At 50.3% G+C, this 19,544-nt stretch overlaps 1 protein-coding gene and 1 long non-coding RNA gene across 3 annotated transcripts in view; one reads left to right on the top strand and one right to left on the bottom strand.

Annotated features, from left to right (window-relative positions):
* Fbln1 (fibulin 1) overlaps nt 1-17,809 on the top strand; it is a 79,619-nt gene extending 61,810 nt beyond the window's left edge. The window contains exon 17 of the mRNA NM_001127547.1: nt 17,125-17,809. Within this exon, the coding sequence (NP_001121019.1) occupies nt 17,125-17,264 (140 nt within the window). The 3' untranslated portion in view covers nt 17,265-17,809. The remainder of the gene's footprint in view (nt 1-17,124) is intronic.
* LOC120093703 (uncharacterized) lies at nt 11,111-17,228 on the bottom strand. Of its 2 annotated transcripts, none has more exons than XR_005487283.2 (3): nt 16,939-17,228; nt 12,335-12,491; nt 11,111-11,338 (listed from the first exon to the last, which is right to left on the bottom strand). It is a non-coding gene; the product is annotated as an uncharacterized LOC120093703 (long non-coding RNA). The 2 variants fall into 2 exon arrangements; XR_005487282.2 differs by lacking the exon at nt 16,939-17,228 and adding an exon at nt 16,081-16,879.
* Nucleotides 17,810-19,544: the final 1,735 nt, after the last annotated feature.

Genomic DNA, 19,544 nt, shown 5'->3' on the forward strand with positions numbered 1-19,544 from the left:
CTCCCTTGGGCAAAGGAGGGAATGGATTCCAGTGACCTTGTAAGACTGTACAACAGCAAAACTCAGGGCTGAGTATCTTCTGATTTAGTTTGAACAGCTCAGGACTGGCTTCAGGCCTCGATTTAAGCAATAACCCCCAAGGCTTGGCCATCAGCAAATGCACGGTTCAGGACTACGCAGGCCTGACATCTGCTGCTCCCATCCAGGCTCAAGAGGTTCCTGTGTCCCTGGCAGGGTGCTTGCCTGCTCACTGAGCTGGATGGAGAACTGTCTGTCTAGGCCACAACCTGTGTGGACACTCCCTACAAAGACTTCCCCAGAGAGGCAAGGCCCAAGCAGAGTCTCCTCACATATCCAGGAGCCCCAGTGAGCCTAGCATTGGGAAACCAGCATTCAGTCCCTGGGACGTAAGAAATTATCTCCACTCAGGGATGGGGGAGCAAGGGCTGGCAATGGAGTAGACGTTAGCACAAACCTAGGCTTCCCCAAAGCTAGAACCCACAGAAGCCCCGTGCTGGCATAGACAAAGTTCTCAAAGTTTGGAAGTCCCTCAAAAATAGGCAGCAGATGATGAACCTTTGACCCCTGTGGCCCTTTGACCCCTGTGGCCATGGCATTCAGGCCCTTGAAAGTGACAAGACAGTGAAGTGCTTGAGAGAGCAGGGGTGTGTGTGTGGAGGGGGAATACTAAAAAGGCCGGGCTTCCTCTAATGTCGTCCTTGGGTTTTAGGGGATCAGAGAGATGCTGCTCAGGGCAGAGCTGATGATGCCTCTGCAAAGCCCCCTTGCATTCCTCTCTCTCCGGCTGTCAGTGAGACTTGAGGGATGCTTCTCCGGCCTACGGAGAAACGTTCTATAAATGCCTCAGGCATGCTCGGGCTACTACAGAGCCTCCCTATCCTGCCCGGGGATTCACACTTCACTCTGCAGAGCCCAAGCTGCAGTCAGGGTGCTCTAAGAAGCTGAGTAGAGTGAGTAATGGGGAACCCTGGCCACAAAAATTGTGGGCCACTCACTGTCAGCCTGAGCCCCGTCTGAGCCTCTAGGGGTTAGAGGATACCTAGGCCCTGGGCCTCTCTACCTTGCCTACAAGAAGCTTCCCGACTCTGTTTTTCAGGAATTGAAAAGAAGAAATTGTCTAGAATGAGGTGTCAGCTTTGCCAGAATTTCTACTAAAGCCTCACCAAAGCCAAGAGGAGCTGAGAACACTCAGCTGATACATTTTTATCTGTCTGTTCTTTGGTGGGGTTTTTTTAGTTGTTGTTGTTTTGTGGGTTTTTTTTTTTTTTTTTGGCCTGTAGCCTAATTTGGCATTGCCATCCTGACTCTGCACCCCATCACCCTCTACAGGACCCTTAGACACTTGAGAGATCCCCTAATAGTTATCTATGGGACAGCTGTGAGGGCAGGTGCTGATTTAACAGTGGGGCACACAAGGCAGGCGTCTTGGAGGAGGTAACACAGCTGTGAGGTGGGAGGTGTTGGAGGACTACTTTAGACTCAAGGCCACTCCACTTCACGGTATCTTTGTAGACCCCTCTGAGGTCACTATGAAGCCTATTTCTGGGCGGTATGTACCCAGTGGTGTCTATCCCACCGGCATCTGCCAGCACTAGGTAGGTCTGGGTCCCATACAAATAGTCTTGGGATTCTGGATCCAACCTGACATTTAGGAGTAAAGACCTAAGATCCATGGGACCTGGAGATGGGGGTGGGACAGGGTACTGGAGCACCCACAATTCTCTACCTAGCTAGTACCCATGAGTCTCTGCTCTAGCAGGTGCTACACCAGGACTTGTGAGGACACTCAGCATTGTGTCCTTCTGTCCTTCTGCCCCACCCTGCAACATCTGCCTGTGGACTAGCAGGCCAGGCTCCAGAGCTCCAGTGCTTGAGCAGTTCCAGGGTTGGGCAGTCAGGTTGCCGTTGGGGTCACTAGTGATCCAAGAAGGTTATTTGAAAGCTGGGTAGAACCCTCCCAGCTGAAAACAGCTCCAGTTGGCTGCTGTGGCCCTCTCCACTTCACACTCTGGGAAAGTCCAGAAGGTCTGACTTAGTGTGTGTGCAGGGCTGGGTGTAGGGGGCCGAGAGCGGCTGTGAGTATGTATGGGGATTAATGGACGGGAGGTTGAATGGGAATATGCACCTGATGTTTGACTCCTGATTGGTTCTCTGCTCTGGCTTGCAGGTGGCTTACCATGCAGTAGCATAGCATCAGGGTCAGGCCTCGTGACCCTAGGTGCCACCTCAGGTGCAGCGGCAGGGTTAGGAGACTTTGCCAAGTTTTGCTCTGGAGTCACCTGATGTCAGTAACTGTCACCCAGACTGTGCAGTGAACCCCTTCCTCAGTTCCAGATGCAGCATCAAGGAACTAGCATGGTTGTTTACAGAGGAAAAATGGGGAGTGCCTGTCTGGGTCCTGTGGTCAACTACCAGTCAGGCCTATAGATCTGTTCTCTGTTGTCCTCTAGCTCCTCACCCCTTAGATGGCATTGGGGACACAGCTTCTAGGTATCCCTGGGGAGAAGAAGGGTGGCCTCCCCAGTCCCACGCATGGGTGTGGCTGACCAAGCCCCATACAGCTAGGAAAGTTGGAATGCAAGACAGAAAGATGGGCTGGCTCAGTCTGGGCACTATTGCTATGTTAGGTTAGGAAAGAGACACCCTGATTACATAGTCCCTTTCACTGTGACCCAGAAAGGGATTTGTGAGAGAGGCCTCTGAGTATCGGGTGCTTAGAGGAATACAGAAGTCCAGCAATGATGGGCCAGACGCTGTGAATCCAGGGTCTCTGGTGTCATGTCTGAGAGTGGCTATACATGCCAGACCTGCCTGGGGTAGAAGCAGGTCCAGGGTCATGGTCAGATGGACCCAGGAGGAACACAGCTGGGCCCTGGAAGGAGCAGGCACAGTTGGTGTCTCACAGGACCAGCAGCAGAGCAGTGCTTTTGACACACACACATTCAGCTATCCTGAAGGGTAGGGTTAGGGAGCTGCCTGCACCAGAGCCTTTGTTGAGGTCCGTGGGTGCACCTGACAGATATAGATCAAGCAGGCATGAACTCCAAGATGTCACTCTGTGGTGAACAGGCCATCACGGAGGCCTGTCTGCACAGTGCAGGTGCCTGTCTGTCTTCTAGGGAGATGTCTCTAAGAGGAAAACCACCTGCAGGGCCCACACTGGGGTTTGGAGACAGGGGGTATAGAACCGGAGACCGTGTCCAAGGATCTGAGCCCCACTGGTAAGAAATGATCCAGCCAGTATTTGAAAATACACGCTGATCTTAAATGCAAAAAAGCATTCCATGTTCCCGAATCACCTGGGCGCAAGTGAATCCCCCACTCCTTCAGATCTCCCACACCACCTTTTATTTATTGCCCTTGGCCTGAAATAGAGTCTTGTTTTAATATACAGGCTAGCCTGGAACTCATGACAATCCTCTTGCCTTAGCCTCCCAAGTGCTAACATTAGAGGTATGACCTGCTGTGTCCCGCTCCCGCATCCCCTATTAAAGGTCACGGAAGTACTTCTCATTCTGAACTAGTATTTAAAGGTTCATCTATGGGTGCAAAGGGCACAGGTCTCATCAACCAAAGCATACTGCTTAAAAAAAAATACCAAGGGCTGGTTTGTTTCTTTTAGGGTCATGTACAATAATTGATTCCAAAAGGCCCCAATAAGAGCTGTTCTGGGCTTGATTTGTGGGTCTTCACTTCCAGTTTTGTAGCTTCAGACTGATTACACAAATTCTCTGGGCCTCGGTTTTTTATCTCAAGAGATCCACACAGTAGTTCTTGCCCCGTGGGACCATAAGGATCAAGGTGATGTGTGTATTTAAACACAAGGTTAGAGTACTCTGCCTGCGTGGGCTGTTGACAAGTGAGCCTCTTGGGGAAACTCAGAGCACCCTTGGGTGGCAGTGCACAAGTGGTTTGATGGGACAGTGTGGGGCTGTTCACTCCAGTTCACTGCCTGGGAACTGTTTGACAGGTATGTCCTGTAGCCTGGGCCAGTGAGTCTGGCCTGGCCTAAAGCAAAATGGAGGGCCTGCTTCCCCCGTCCTGCCAGTCTTGGATTACCTTACTTATCTCACAAGGGCAGGTGTGACCCTGCCCTGTGCCAGGCCCTGCACGGATGGCTGGGAAGCAGGGCCACTCACTCGCTTTCAGAATGCTGCCTGCCAGCTTCTCTAGCTGCATCCATGGGGTGTCCACGGTTGAAAGTGGGTATTCTTCAGAAGCTGGCTACACATCTCAAGAGGGTGAGAGTCATATGTGTCAGGACCGCCACGGGCAGTTGAACGTTACACACTGCGAAACCCTAGCGACGCCATTCCTAGCTTAGTCTGTATGCAGCGTACAACCTGTTCACCTGTACACAGTGACCCCAGAGTGGGACCAGAAGAACTGACTTGGGACTTAAGGTCTTGCTTTCGTAGGCTCTTTGGCATCAGTTCATCATTGTTGGCCGAGCTAGGAGGATCTGAACTGCCTCTTTAAACCATTACCTCCCAAGGGGTTAAATATGAGAGACTGACCCTGCCCTGAAATCCAATTTGGCAGGTTTGGCCTGGGATCAGTGGGCACTGCAAATGACATTCAGAAACTCCACCTAAAACAACAGCGCAGCCATCCCTGCCTGGTGAGGAGTGATTGGCCCTGTCCTGGCTTTCACGGCAAATCCCGGGGATTAGGCGCCTTCTCTTCTCCGGGAGGCATAGCCCTGTCACCGGGGCCACACCCTGGCCAGCAGCCAACTTGCTTCCCGGGTGAGGGGCCCAGCCTCCTCCTCCTCAGTCTGGGATGGGCCAGGGCTTGACTCTGCCACGAGGCTGGCAGGAGGTGCAGGCAGGGCAGGGGGCGGGGAGGTGTATCCCTCAAAGGGGGCCAGACGGAAGGGTAAGAAGAGGACAGACACCTTTTGTGCTCCCTGTGTGGGGGCCTGGTGGAGCAAAGGTAGGATCTACTCACTGCCTAAGGCCTCTCAGCACCATAGGAGATGGCCCGCCCCCAAGCTCACAGATGCAGATGCTCAAAGGACTAAACAAGAGACATACACCCCCAATCCACAGGCATGAATATGGGGAAGAGCTTGATGGGACCATGATCTCTGCTAGGGGACTACTGAAGTAATGCTAAAGGGCCATAAAGAACTGCCAAGAGTCCTGGCCCTTGCCCAGGTGGCTCCAAATGCCCCCTGGGATCCTGCTGGGTGTGGCCCGAGCCGTTGGCCAATAGTGGCAGTGCTGTCTTCCCTGCTGGGACAGCTCTGGGAGCCTTTAGACCCAAAGCCTAGTCTAGCTGATGGCCAGCAGCCCCCTGCAGCCACCACTCCATAAGAGGAACAGCTGATATGATGGGGTGCCCCACCCACGCTAAGCACTAAATATGCCATCAGCCAGTTACAAGAGCCAGGCAATTGAAACTGTGTGGGTGAAACTATTCCAGTTTCTAAGAAAGCTGGACCAGGATGATGCCTGCCTCACTCCCGGGCAATGGTGATCATTAAGGTTAGACTGGAAGGCTGGCCTGGCAAGTATCTGGAAAGTTCATCCTCTGAGTTCACTTGGTCCCTGTAGCGATGTGCCTAAGTAACTGGAGACTGTATGCTGCAGGTATATGCAGGTAGGATGTCTGTCTGAACAGATGACAGGCACAGGTCTTGAGAAGGTGTCTCTCGCAAGTCAGTGAAGAGGTATAAAGGACCAGATGTAGCAAAGGAGCATGTATTTGCTCCCCTTACCCATCCCAGAGTGAGGCCGGGTGATGCCTGTAGATGAATGACAGCACAACCAGCAGGTGGCGTTGCAGGTGGGCCATGTGTGCACAGTGCAGCACATCCAGCAGGTGGGGCAGCAGGTGGGGCTGCAGGCAGACCATGTGTGCACAGTGAGGCACAGCCAGCAGGTGGGGCTGCATGCAGGTGGGGCTGCAGGTGGGTCATGTGTGCACAGTGCTGAGACAGGCCTCTGAACAAGCCAGACGTGAACCCTTGGGTTACTGCTCTGCCCTCCAGACCCTTCCTGTGCTCATGGCTGCTGGTACAAGTACCTGGAGCTGCCTCCCAGACAGGAAGTCTCTATCACCTTGTATCCAGTGGTCTGGCAGTAGTGCAGAGCCCAGGATGCATCCTTTTGAGGAGTGTGCTTGCCTGCTGTGGTTGGAAGAGTTCAGCCTCCACTCTTCAAGGTAGAACCTGAGAATCACTGGTTGGCTCCCTCCCTGACGACAACCAGGGTTAACTTTGTTTCTCCCTGCTGCCTGGCTGGGGCGGATATCTGCAGCCTAGATCTGCTGTTCCCTCCTGCTCCTCTCTCCTCAGAACAGAGAGCATAAGGGACAGTCTTTCTGTCTTGATCACTGTCGAGTTAAACAGCGCCTGGCTGGAAACCCAGGTTTTAGGCTGCATGATGACCCAGGTCTGCCCACTGGCACCTCCAGCCCTGCCTCTCACAAATGTTAACTTTTACCACCCAGGCCAGCCGTACCCATACTCCCAACACACACCATCCTCTCTCCACCTCCTTTTCCTCTTAGTAAACTACTCATCATTCACGGCTCACCCCAGGCTGTTCTCTGGGTCACAGTTGGGAACAAAGCGGTCCCACTTTTTATCCCACTGCCGAGAATATGATACGGTCTGGTGGTGACAAGAACCTCAGAAAGGGGCCGGGAGGATATACCACTTCAGATGTGAATACTGGGGACACTTGGCAAAGACAGAGAAGCCCAGGGAATGAGCCTCAGGCAAGCTGGAGGAAGAGCACTGGAGGCTGAGAGAACAGGCCGCACAAAGCCCCGAGGCACATGTGCTCGCTGCAGCTAAAGCAGAGGAAGAATGAGATGGAGCCTTGGGACCTCAAAGCTGCAGGAAAGCCTTTGCCATGGATTTCCGCTGAGCAATGCAGGAAGCTCCCCTAGAGCTTCCTCCGGGAGGCCAATGTCATAGTGGCTCTAACCACTGGGGTCTCTAGGAAGGGTGTGGTGTGGACAGATAGGGATATGGTTGGGCTGGCAGGCCGTGGCAGGTATCTGGTTTTCACGGCTGTAAGGTAAGTCGCTGAAGCAGTGATGGGGTGACAGGAAAGTATACGGCTCACAAGCTGTTCATTCAGACATTGGGTCTACAGCGCTTGTCAAAACCCTTCAGAGATGTGGCTGGAATCATGCGGTGGATCCCTTCCTCCAGAGCGAGTGAGCTCATGAGCGTGGAGAGGGGAAAGACAAAGAAGGGCCCAGACTGAATGCAAGCCAAGATGGTCACAGAGACAAGAAATAGCCGGTACAGGGTCAGGGTAAAGGCCTGGCACCCAGGAAGGGCTGCTAAGCTGTAACGCTGAGACTCAGGATAGAGAGGACCAAGGAGTCATCATTGGGTTGCCCCCTCCCCTGTTTATTGAGTGCACACACACACACACACACACACACACACACATACATACATACACACACACATACACACACATACACATACATACATACACACATACACACACATACACACACATACACACATACATACATACACACACATACACACATACACACACACACATACATACATACACACACACATACACGCACACACACACACACACACGTGCGCGCGCGCGCGCGCGCACACACATGGCCTATAATACGCACAAAAACATCTACTAGGCGGTACCAGGCCCTCGCACCCATCATATCCAGAACCACTGGAGGACCCTGCTACCAGACTTACCTTCTAGAAGGTGGGGATGAAGGGGCTGCAAGCTCCAGTGGAAACAGTGAGGCCCGGCCCAAGGGCCTGTTTGGAGGAAAGAACTCTGATAATAAGAAGTTTGGTGATGAGTGAGCCTGAGGCTGGAAGAAAGTATCAGCTGAGAACCAGAACTGCTCCAAATTCCTGGCTCTGAGGAGCCGGGTAGGGTTTGGGAGTAGTGCTTTCTTGTCGTTGTGACTGTTAGGTCTTAAACTCCAGACAAATGGCTCAAGTGCTCATTAACAGATCAAACTGGACTTGACTGTCAGGTTTTCCCAACGTCCTTCAGTCCCTAACTGTTAAAGGTCCTCCTGGCTGGCACACCCACCCCCTGCCCTAACCGTCTCCAGCCCATGGGCTAGGCTGCCCCTCCCTATATAATCCCACCCTGGCCTTTGTATCTATCTATCCTTTACCCTCTGGTCTCTTGGTCTAGCTCTCCTCTTTCCTCTCCCCTCTCTCCTCCTGTGGCTCAGGGTCACATCAACTCTGGACTCTCCCAGATGTTCCCATCTCTGGCTATGTGTGCCCTCACACCTACAATAAACCTTCTCCTCCACCATATCTGGGAGCAGCCGTGCCCTTTCCTTTTCTGATTTCTTTTGTTCATTCAGTGACAAAATCCTTGAGAGAAACAAGAGAGATTTCCTTTCAGCCCTCAGTTCTCAGGGGCACAGTTCAGCAAGACAGAGATGGCACAGTGGATTAGGTCACCTCATGGCAGCTCGGAAGCAGGGCACAGGCAGGGGGCACCAGTGCTGCCTCTCTCTCCTTACCTGCTTTATACTGTCTGGGTCCCCATCCCATGGGTGGCTTCACCCACCCCAGTCAATCCTCAGGGAAACCTAGAGATGTGCTTCTCAAGTCTCCTGGGTGGTTGTACATCAGTTAGGTTGAGAGTGGAGACTGACAGCCACAGGGAGGAAGGAGAGGGGTTCAGGAGAGGGCGGATTGGGGTTCAGTATGTTTGGGGCCACCTATACATGGTTGGGATTGAGGTTGGTAGGACTCTGCAGGTGGGTGGAGAGGACTAGGAAAAGGACACAGCACCCTGCTCCTCCCAGTACAGTTCCACTGTTGACCAATTCAATACAAGCAGGAGCACATCCTTCCAGAGTATCACCCAAACCTTCCTTGCCTTTCTTTTGTTAAAGCCACAACCCGGCTTGGGGGAAGGCACATTGGTCCAGGTTCTGGTCAAAGTCCTAGTTTGCATCTTCCTGGCTGTGTGATTTTCAGCGAGTCACTGGGTTACCCTGAGTGTTATTTCCACCCGAGATAAACCACAGAGAGCACTGGTCCTGTACCAGTCACAACCAGCAGTCCTTAGTATGTGCTGGCCCAGTGCTGCAGGAATTCTGGTTCCCCATCCTGGATGTGGGTCAGGGCGGTGTAGAGCCAAGCTGCACCTCTTCACATCTCGGTTCTCGCCAGGGCAGCTGCGCCCTGGGCTTTATCTCCTCCACTTGGCTGCCTGCAGGTGTCTGCTTGATGTATCTGCTTTTGCTCACTGGAGACTTGAGGCGGGGCGCGTTTATAATAATCCCGAAATATGGCTCATGAGTTTTGCTGAAACATGTTGAGTGACATTTGGTATTTTAAATATGCAGCCGAGACACCTGTCCTCCTTCCTTTCCGGCCATTATGGGGTTTCTCGGGCAAGCAGGAAGGCAGGGTGTGGGGAGTTCAGACACAGCCCTAATTCCTGGTGTGATGGCTCTAAAATTCCATATACTTCTGATGAGTTTGCCGATGATTTTTTTTTAAAGAACTACTTATTTTGTTTTGTGTGTTTGAGTGTTTTTGCCTACATATATGTCTGTGTACCGTGTGCATGTCTGGTGTCCACAGAGGTCAGAAGAGGGTGTTAGATGTCCTAGCACAGGAATTTTAGATGGTCGTGAGCCACCGTGTGGGTTCTGGGAACCAAACCCCAGTCCTCTGAAAGAGCAGCAAGTGGCCTTAACCACTGAGGCATCGCTCCAGTCCCTTGCTGGAGTAGTTTTGAGTCAGGGCAGGGCAGGGTACACTGGAAGCATCCATGGGTTGTGTCACATAGTGAGCCGAGCTTTGGGATCAGTCCTACCTGGACTGGGAGTCATGGCCTAGGTATCTAGAATTTGGGACATCTTATTCTCAGGACTTTACCTTTGGTTCCTCCCTCCTCATGGATGAAGCTGGTCATCTTCACAGATCGATGGTGGGGACCAAATTCAGCCTGGCCACTGGGGGTCTTCCCCACCCCTGCCCTGGAGGCTCTTTCCCCACCCAACTGCACCCTGGTTGTGTATAGATTCAAGTCAAACATTTCTTACTCCCCACTCCCCCGAATACAGAGATGCTCCAAAAGCTGACATTTGATGGGTGTCTGAGACCACGAGAAGAGTATTCCACGTGGTCAAACTCGCCTCCATCAGCAACATTCCAAAGGATATTGCATACGTAACCGTGTGCAAGAGGCAACGTGAAACAGATGAATTTCACATTCAGATGTGGGGTCCTTCCCGGCTTCATCTGCAACATTCTGCTGTCCATCAGGACATGTGTGTGCAAATATCCCAAAGTCCCCATCATGTAGGCCCTGTGTGTTCAGGATGGGAGTGCTCACTGAGCCAACAGTATCCCTTCCTTGACTTTAGCTCCTTGCTCCGGCCCATGCTACCTGTTGCAGCCTGTGGTTCTGATCCTGGGAGGTTTGCTGGATCTAATGATGTCTTCTTTCCAGTGTCTGGCATGGGGAGGGGGGTGGCCACTGAGGCCAGACAGGGAGCCCAACACTTCCCTACTGCCCATTCTCCTCCCAGGTGGTCACTATCTGAAATGTCAACGCTTTGGGCTGTTGGTCACTATTTCCCAATCATCTCCCACTTTCTAGGTTACATTCAATGCTTGACCCCATAATTCACGAATTCAGTAGCCATTCATTGAGTAAATCAGGAACCCAGGTACGCAGGACTAGCCATGTCTTGACTTTATGCTACAGTGACTGATCCCCCAGAAGATAAATCACTCTGCCCCTAGTCTGGCAGCAGGGAGAAATAGTTTCTTCTTCTCTGCTTGGTGATGACGTGTAGCTTTCAGACTGTCATGTGTGCCTTTCCCCACTCAAGCCACTGTCTGTTCCCTTGCCACAGCATCACACGCAGTGTCTTGACTCATCATCTTGTTAGTTGAAATATTCTGACAGCCTGGTCCACTCCATTACACTCTGTCAGTCTGAATCACGGCCCTTTCGTATCAGAAGCTGAACTAAAGACCACATGAGGCCTTGCGTAAGGTCACACAACTGGCCAGCCAGAGGCACCCCAAGAACCAGAAGGTCTGACTCCAGCTATCTGGATAAAATGTCTGAGAACCAGTCAGGTGTGCAGAGAGCCTAGACGAGTTTATGTCATTCCAAACGGTTGATAGACACCTGAATTACATGGAAGGATCTCGGATGGGCTCAGGGGGGTGTGGCGATCACCAACCTCAGGAGACAAACTTCCCCTTCTGGATCTGCGGACTTTGCGTTCAGGATAGCAAGAATCCCAGAACATCAGCTTCAGGTTACACAGCAGAGCCGAGACGTGAAGGTGAGCTGCCTCCAGGGGGCTACATTTTTCAATGGGGGGAAAAACAGACTTAATTATATCTCTAAGAGGTACAGACACGCTGAGGAGGAATACCAGAAACGCCTGGGACCTGGAGCAGAAATGCCAAAGATGAGGATTTGGAAAGCTGTTAAAGGTTAAAGCTATAAAATGCAGCAGCACATGCCCCCACCCCACCCCACTCTCTCTGTCTGTGTCTGTGCGCACATGTGTGTGATTACACGTGAATACAGGTGTACGCATGCTTGGTGTATAGGTGCATGCATGCACAGTGTATATGCGTATGTCAGAGGACAATCTTTTCTATTTGTCCTTAGGCACTGTCTATCTTTTGTTCAACACAGGGTCTCTCATTGGCCTGGAATTTCGCTGAGTAGGCTAGGCTAGCAGGGCATTGAGCTCTAGGGGTCCACCTGTCTGCCCCGCATCTGGCCTTCACTAAGATCACAGTGCACATCAACCCACATGACCTTCACATGGATGCTGAGGGGCCTAACTTAGGTCCTCCTGATTGCAAGGCAAGCACTACCCAGTGAACCATCTGCTGGGTCCTCTCTCCCTTCTTCCAGAGCCTTCGAAAGGGTGGGAACACCTTTCCAGATGGGATGAGCGTGTCAGGCTAGTAGAAAAGGCTGCTCCACAGGTCAGTCAAATAAATATGCCCTTAGCCAAAGCCTTCCACAGCTCCCAGTGCTTGCAGGACAAACATTTGTTTGTTTGTTAACATTTTTAATTTTATTAAATTTTGTAAAATGTATTTTGATCATATAATTTTCTGTTCGCCAACTCTTTTCAGATTCTCCCCACCTTCCTACCCACCCAACTTTATGTTCTTTCTCTCTATCTCTATCTCTGTCTCTTTCTCAAAAAAATCAAACCATTTCAACACCAACAAAATGCACACAGAAAAACAATGGAGTCTGTTTTGTGTTTGTCAACCACTCCTGAGCATGAAGCCTGCCCTGGAATGGGGTTGATATACCCAGTGACCTTTTACCTTTTATTGGAGAAAACTGACTTTCCCTCCCAGCAGGTATCAATTGCATCGAGGTTCTTGATTGGGGGTGGAACTTCAAGTCCACTCCTGGTCTCAGTGCTGCGGTTTTGTCTGATTTGCATTTGTACAGCTCTGTGCATCTGTGTGCTGTCAGCCCCTGTGAGTTCACATAGATATACATCAGTTCTGTTCTGTCTAGAAAACGGTTTCCTTGGAGTCATACATGACCTCTCTGGCTCTTACAATCTCTCTGCCTCCTCTTCTACCTAGGTCCCTGAGCCTCGAAGGGGTGGGGTTTGATACAGACATCCTATTTAGGGTAGCTGCTCCAAGCTCTCTCAGTGGGTATCACAGGACAGCACTTCAGTGGGAAGCCCTAGCCTCCTTCATGGGGTGCTCTAAGAAGGCAAATGCTACGGGCAATCACAGAATAGATTCGTGTGGAATGACACAATGAAGAAGGTGGTCATAGGGCTCCTCACGGGAAGGTGATGGGACCATGGGGACAGGAGGACCTGAGTTCAGGAGAACCAGGAGGGAGAAACTGTGGAGTGCCTCCAGCCAATTTCTGACTCCCAGAATGAACCTCGTGGCTCCCAGTTTGTGCCATAGCCCACACTAGCCTGTGGTCCCCATGGAGGAAGGGGTTCTTTGCTCTCGAAGAGTATTTGCAGGAGTTTAAAACAGATCATACAGAATGAAATGCCACCTGTGATGCCAGACAGTGATGCATTCTTAGTGTGGCCTCAAGAACTGACTTCCTTTCCTTTCCTCTGAATCTCCATCTCCTTTAGTAGTCATGGCTGAACTCCTGCCAGGTGCTTGCCCAAGCCCTGGGGATGGTGGAGCAGGCATGAGCACAATGCAGTCTGCCCTGAATGGGAGGCAAATGGAACATCCCCTGAACTGGGCAGGTGGAGCGCTATAGTTGAGAATACATGTCCTTCTTGCTCTCTGGGCCCCTGCTTACTCTTCACAACCTAATTTAAATACGAGCGCCTCTGCAGAAACTTCTTCAAATCTCCCTGTGTAGATTAGCATCTGTTGGATAGAGGGACAGATGGGTAGAGGGAAGGATGGCTGGAAGAATTGATGAGATAAATGGTTAGATTAATGGATGAGTAGGTCAGTGGGATAAATGGATGATGGGTGGATGGGTCAATGGATGGATGGATCCACTGATTGGTGGATAAGTGGATGGATAGATAGATAGATAGATAGATAGATAGATAGATAGATAGATAGATGGATGGATAGAAATGGATGATAGGTGAGTGAGAAGATGGCAGATGATAGAAAGCTATGAATAAAAAGTTGGGACCAAGGGGTTGGGGATTTAGCTCAGTGGTAGAGCGCTTGCCTAGGAAGCGCAAGGCCCTGGGTTCGATCCCCAGCTCCGAAAAAAAGAACCAAAAAACAAAACAAAAAAACAAACAAACAAAAAAAAAAGTTGGGACCAGAACCAGCCATTAATTTGGCTGTTAAGTACCAGGCCCTGGGGACCAGCTGGGTTGTTTGTGTCATCTTTCATGAAACACTGCGCTCTGGTTTCAGTCAAGGTGAGGACAAGAGTGTGAAAGTCAGGCTTGAACTAGTGAGACAGAGGAAACCTAGTCTCTGAAAACAGAGGTGCAGGAAAGTGTGCCCAGCTGGGAAGGGTGGGAGCCAGGCCCTCTGAGGGGTCTAGTGTGGGAAAGATAGCTCTGGGCTGAGTGAGGCTGTGGCTAGCTCGCTGCAGGTACCACACAGACTTCAGGTCAAAGGGACAGAAAACAGAAGATTCTGGATGAGCTGGAAAGGACGCATTCCTTGAGCCTGCACCCACACAAGCTCTTGCTTAACCCAGGCCGCATCTCGAGCTCCCCTTAGTCATCTTTCTTGCTTCGTGCAAAGATCTTGAGCCACTGTAGGCTCTGAAAGTGACTCATGTCTGTGATGAGGCCTGGCACCTGGAGGCCCTGTAGTCCTCCCTTGACTAAGGCAGAATTCACTTTGGCGCTTTGTCCCACCATGTGGTTTTTACAAACCAGACAACAGTGTAGAGTTCTAGTCTTTAGATATGACAGAAATGATCCTTTGTAGATTCCCTGATATGATAAGTTTAGATGCAAATATTTCCTACCCATTGGAGTGCGGAGATCACATTGAAATATTGATTGTTTTTTTTTTTTTTTTTTTTTGGTTCTTTTTTTCGGAGCTGGGGACTGAACCCAGGGCCTTGCGCTTCCGAGGTAAGCGCTCTACCACTGAGCTAAATCCCCAGCCCCGAAATATTGTTTTATAGTCAATCGTCATTTGTGTGTGTGTGTGTGTGTGTGTGTGTGTGTGTGTGTGTGTGTGTGCGCATGTGTGCTGGGGACTAAATCCAGGGCCTTCACACTTGCTGGGAAGTGCTCTGCCAGTAAGCTACATTTTCTAGAAACTTTATTTTGAGACAGGACCTCACAAACTCCCAAATTGGCCTTGAACTCATGCTGTAGCCCAGGAAAGTGAACACTCCATCCTCCTGTTCTCACATTCCAAGTGGCTGAGATTGCAGGCCTGGGCCCCCAGTTTGTTTGGTTTCTGGTTTTGGAAATTGCTGGGTTTTATGTCTGTCCACAGAAAAGGAATTTGAGACTCAGAGCTGTTAAGTAACTCCTCTGACTCAGGTCGGCCATCGCTCAAGCTCAATCCCTGTGCCCCACACATGAATTTTCACTTACTTTTCTGACCCAGACCCGCCTTCTACAACTACCACTGCATTCTCTACATTCTTTTTTAAAACCTTATGTTACACACACACACACGCACACACACACACACGCACTCACGCACACACGCACACTCAGATTATCAGGTTAGTGTGCCAGTTGCCTTACCCACTGAGCCATCTCACCAGCCCCCTCTCCACTCTTATGTATTTCAATGTCAGGCACCTACCACATGCCCTGCCGTGGCTATGTGTCTGAACTGTGGACCCTGTGGGGAGGAATGCTCACTCAAATAAAATAGATTGACATGCATGGCAACCTGTAGGTGTGACAGTATGATCAACATATAAATACTATGTCAGAATGAAACTATAACATGGCCCTTATCAATTTACATTTTATGCAAGTTAGGCATGGTGATACATAGCTATAATCCCCAAAAACGGGGTCCAAGGGTCAAGAGTGTTAGGTCATAATCTAATGCATAATTTGTTTAAAGCCAGCCTGGGCTACATGAGACCCTGGTTGAAACCCACTCCCACAAAGAGATAAGGCTTTACGATGTCTATGTTATATGTTGAAATCTTATATGTCATTATATACAATCAATTATATATATGTATGTGTGTGATATATATATACACTATTTGAATGAAATATATGTTATATAAAATACAATATTTATATTTTAGAAATTAAATCTCTATTTGTATATATGCATGGGAGATCAGAAGAGGTTTTGTATCCCATGGAGCTGGAGTCATATAGTGTTTGTGAGCCACTCAGTGTGGGTGCTAGGAATCAAGTTTGGGTCCTCTGCAAGAGCAGTATCACTCTTAACCATTGAGCCATCTATCCTGTCCCCATAAAACTATATTGAGGGGCTGGGGACTTAGCTCAGTGGTAGAGCGCTTACCTAGGAAGCGCAAGGCCCTGGGTTCGGTCCCCAGCTCCGAAAAAAAGAACCAAAAAAAAAAAAAAAAAACTATATTGAAATACTGCTTAGTGGCGAGGAGGCGGGATCTGATCAGAGCTTGAAGACATTTATCATACCACTGTCCTGTAGCAGATCACAGGTTCATTGGCCTCTCACGATAGCATGAGTAGCAACTTTTTAGCCATGGGCAGAGTGGTAAGAACACCCTTGCTCTCCAGTGGCTAATGTCACAGTTGCTGGCAGACAGACACCCTGTGGGCTTCGGGCCTACAGGGAGGAGAAGTGTCATGTATGGATTCAAAGGAGCTTTGAGAATCTTACGGGCCCAGCCAGCATTGTGACCCCATCCAACCTGGCAGGCAGACCCAGCCCAGGGAGGGGCCCAGTGGCAGGCAAAGGGTGACGAGCCTTTGACAGAAGCCATATTTGCTTCTAGGCCTTTGGAGGGACATGGTCGCAATGCTGTGGCCATCATGGGTATGAGAATGGGGTGCTAACTGCCTGTGGAGGTCTGTAATGCTGGGTTCCCAAGTTAAACACAGGTTTGCTTAGGGAGAAGTCTATGGGTGATATGTGGGCAGATGGCATGCTGGAGAATCTAGATAACATGCTGCAGGAGGTCCAAGGGCCTGTCTTATAGGGACTTGGGACTGCTTCTCCTGGAGAAGGAGGTTGAGAACCCACCCTTGTCTTCAAAGATCTCAGGAATCAGGAATAAACTATTGCTTTTCTTCTTCCCAAGGTCCCCGTCTAGGGTCTAAGAAGGAAGGACGGAAGGAGAGAAGGCTCAATTCTATTTCAGGCCTTTTCTGGGGCCTTTGAACCCCCATTAGACAAATGGTAAAACAGGAAACCGGAGTTCCCCACAAGGGCAGGTGCTGGCGCTGCCCCAGACCTGCCGACCCCCAAAGCCACACTCGCTGCTTCCCTCCTATTTGAAGCTATGTGTGACAGAAGGGAGGTAGTGAGCTCACCTATCCCTAGTGACTGGAAACAACCCAGAGTGACCAGGTGGAAGGAGATGGTTACCCTGGTGATTCAAGCATCTGCCTCGGGCTACCACAGTAGCCTCGAAATTCCCGAGGAAACCCCTTTCCCGGATACCCATGTTGCTGCGTGCCTGCTGACACCCAACAGGATGTCTTCTGCTCTCTCCCCAGGTGTCGTGCGCCAAGTGCGGCCCATCGTGGGCCCATTTTATGCCGTCCTGAAGCTGGAGATGAACTACGTGTTGGGAGGCGTGGTTTCCCACCGGAACGTCGTCAATGTGCATATCTTTGTCTCTGAGTACTGGTTCTGAGGACCGGTTTGCAGCACGGCCAGGAGTGTACCCCTCCGCCTGGCCACGCCCTTGCTCCCAGTGACTGCCAGGTGCCTGTCTGTACCCCTCGGGCGTTCCTTGGTGTTTCATGTTGGTTTGTAAGGCCACATACATTAAGCTGAGCCACGTCACTTAAGTCCAGCTGACGTACTGTGCTGTTTAAACATTGCTCAGTCATGTGGTTAAATCCTTGCTTTTTTTTTTTTTTTTTTTTTTTTTTTTTTAATGCAAAGGTCGAATTTTATTCTCTTTCCCTGCCTGTGGGCTAGGCAATGCTAAGGACCAATTGAAGGAGTTTTCAAAGCAGCGCTCCACCCAAGAGCCAAGAGGTAGCCCTTCTCACTGAGTCTGCTTAAGGGGTGACATTTTGGTACATATATATATATATATATATATATATATATATATATATATATATATATGAATATGAATGAGAAAAACCAACTGGGCTCTGTGTGCTTCAAACTGATGGCTGCTGTAGAGCGGTGCATAAATAAATATACAATAAATTCTCCCCAGAAGCAGCTCACAAGCATGCCTCGGGGGCACCTAGAAAGTGGATTGCAATTTTGTTCAAAGGAAAGCCCTTCGGTAAAGATGTGAGCTGCAAGGTTTGTGTGTGGCCTGGTATGGCTGTGGGGGAGGCTGGTGTGTCCCTGTGTGTCTCTGGGGGTAGCTGGTGTGTCTCAGTGTATCTATGGGGGTGGCTAGTGTAGCCTTCCTTGTGTGTCCATGGGGGTGGCTAATATGGCCTCATGTTCAAGGATGTGGCTGATGTGTCCCAGTGTGACCATGGGGGTGACTGGTGTGTCCCAGTATGACCATAGGAGTGACTAGTGTGTCCATAGGGTGACTATTGTGTCCCAGCAGGTTCATAGGGGTGACTGGTATGTCCATAGGGGTAACTGGTGTGTCTAGTGTGTCCATGGAGGTGGCTGGCTTTCTTTGTACCCTAAAGCTACCTTTCCTCACAAGGGTAAACAAGCTTTTGTGATCTTCCTAACAGCCTACTACACACTCTCCAGATGGGGCTTCTGCTAGCTCAGAGGTCTTCCAAGAACTGAAGGACCGCAAATCTCCCCTAAAGCCATTTCAAAGTCTCCCCTGCCCACCAGAGCTCCAATGTACGGATTGTAAAAGCTTCCCAGTCCGGAATCGTTGTTGTCACAGTGTCCTAGCCTGTTTCGAGAACAAAATACTCAAAGCTGGGTAATTTATTTACAAAGAATAAGTGCTTGCTTGGCATATCTATATATGGCGGTTGGGAAGTATACGTGCCGGCTTGACATCTGGTGAGGGCCTCCCTGCCCCATGACGAGGCAGGATGTCATCTGATGAGCAGGAGTACTAGCTCAGGTCTCCTACAAAGCTCCCAATGACCTCATCTAATCCCAATACCCTCCCAAAGGCCCTGCTTCCAAAATCCATCAACACATGGCTCTGAAGATTACATTCTTATCATTTATCTTTCGAGAGACACATCTGAGCCGCAACACATACCTGTCCTCTAAGGAACTGACACATGTTTTTTGTTTGTTTGTTTGTTTGTTTGTTTTTTCCCCATGTCTGGCCCTGTCAGGCACCTCTCCGAGCTCTGGGATTTCTGACTTCCTGGGGTGGACAGTGGATAATGACTCAAAGCTAAGCACAAAGAAAAGAAGCTGCTACCCGTGCTGTCTCCAAAAGATGCCCCGACTAGGTAGTAGGCATGATACATAGGACTTTGTTTATTGGGCATGGTGAGGCCCAATCTCAAGAGAGCCACACAGGGCTCAGAGGGAATCTCTATTGCCCGGAGGTCATGCAGCCTCTTAGAAACATAGAAGTGTTCAAATCCTAGTTGTTTGGCCCTGAACTCTCGACACTCCATGTAAGACCAGATCCAGCTGCATATATCAGTGAGCAAAGGTCACTCAGCGTCAGTGACGGGCTGGGCAGGTCCTGTATTAGGCTCCTCCTTTATACATAGCTCTCTATCTTGTGGCAGGCATGGAAGGTACTCACATTCAGTGCCTATCCTCACCGAGACATTGGCCCACAGCAATATGCACCGTCCCGGAAGTGCCAGTGCTGGAAAGCCTAGGCAATTCCACTTAGTACTGCCACCCTCAAGAACACGGACCCAGCCTCTGGGAACACTCAGGGTCCCTGAGGTCACTGCTCACCCCAGCACCAGGGTGCTTACATTTTGGCAATCTGAGCTGCTGGTTAGGAGATGATGCTGATGGGGCTAGACAGTCCGGGGATCATGGGAACAGG

This window comes from Rattus norvegicus, chromosome 7 (genome assembly GCF_036323735.1).
Source record: "Rattus norvegicus strain BN/NHsdMcwi chromosome 7, GRCr8, whole genome shotgun sequence".
Lineage (NCBI taxonomy): Eukaryota > Metazoa > Chordata > Mammalia > Rodentia > Muridae > Rattus > Rattus norvegicus.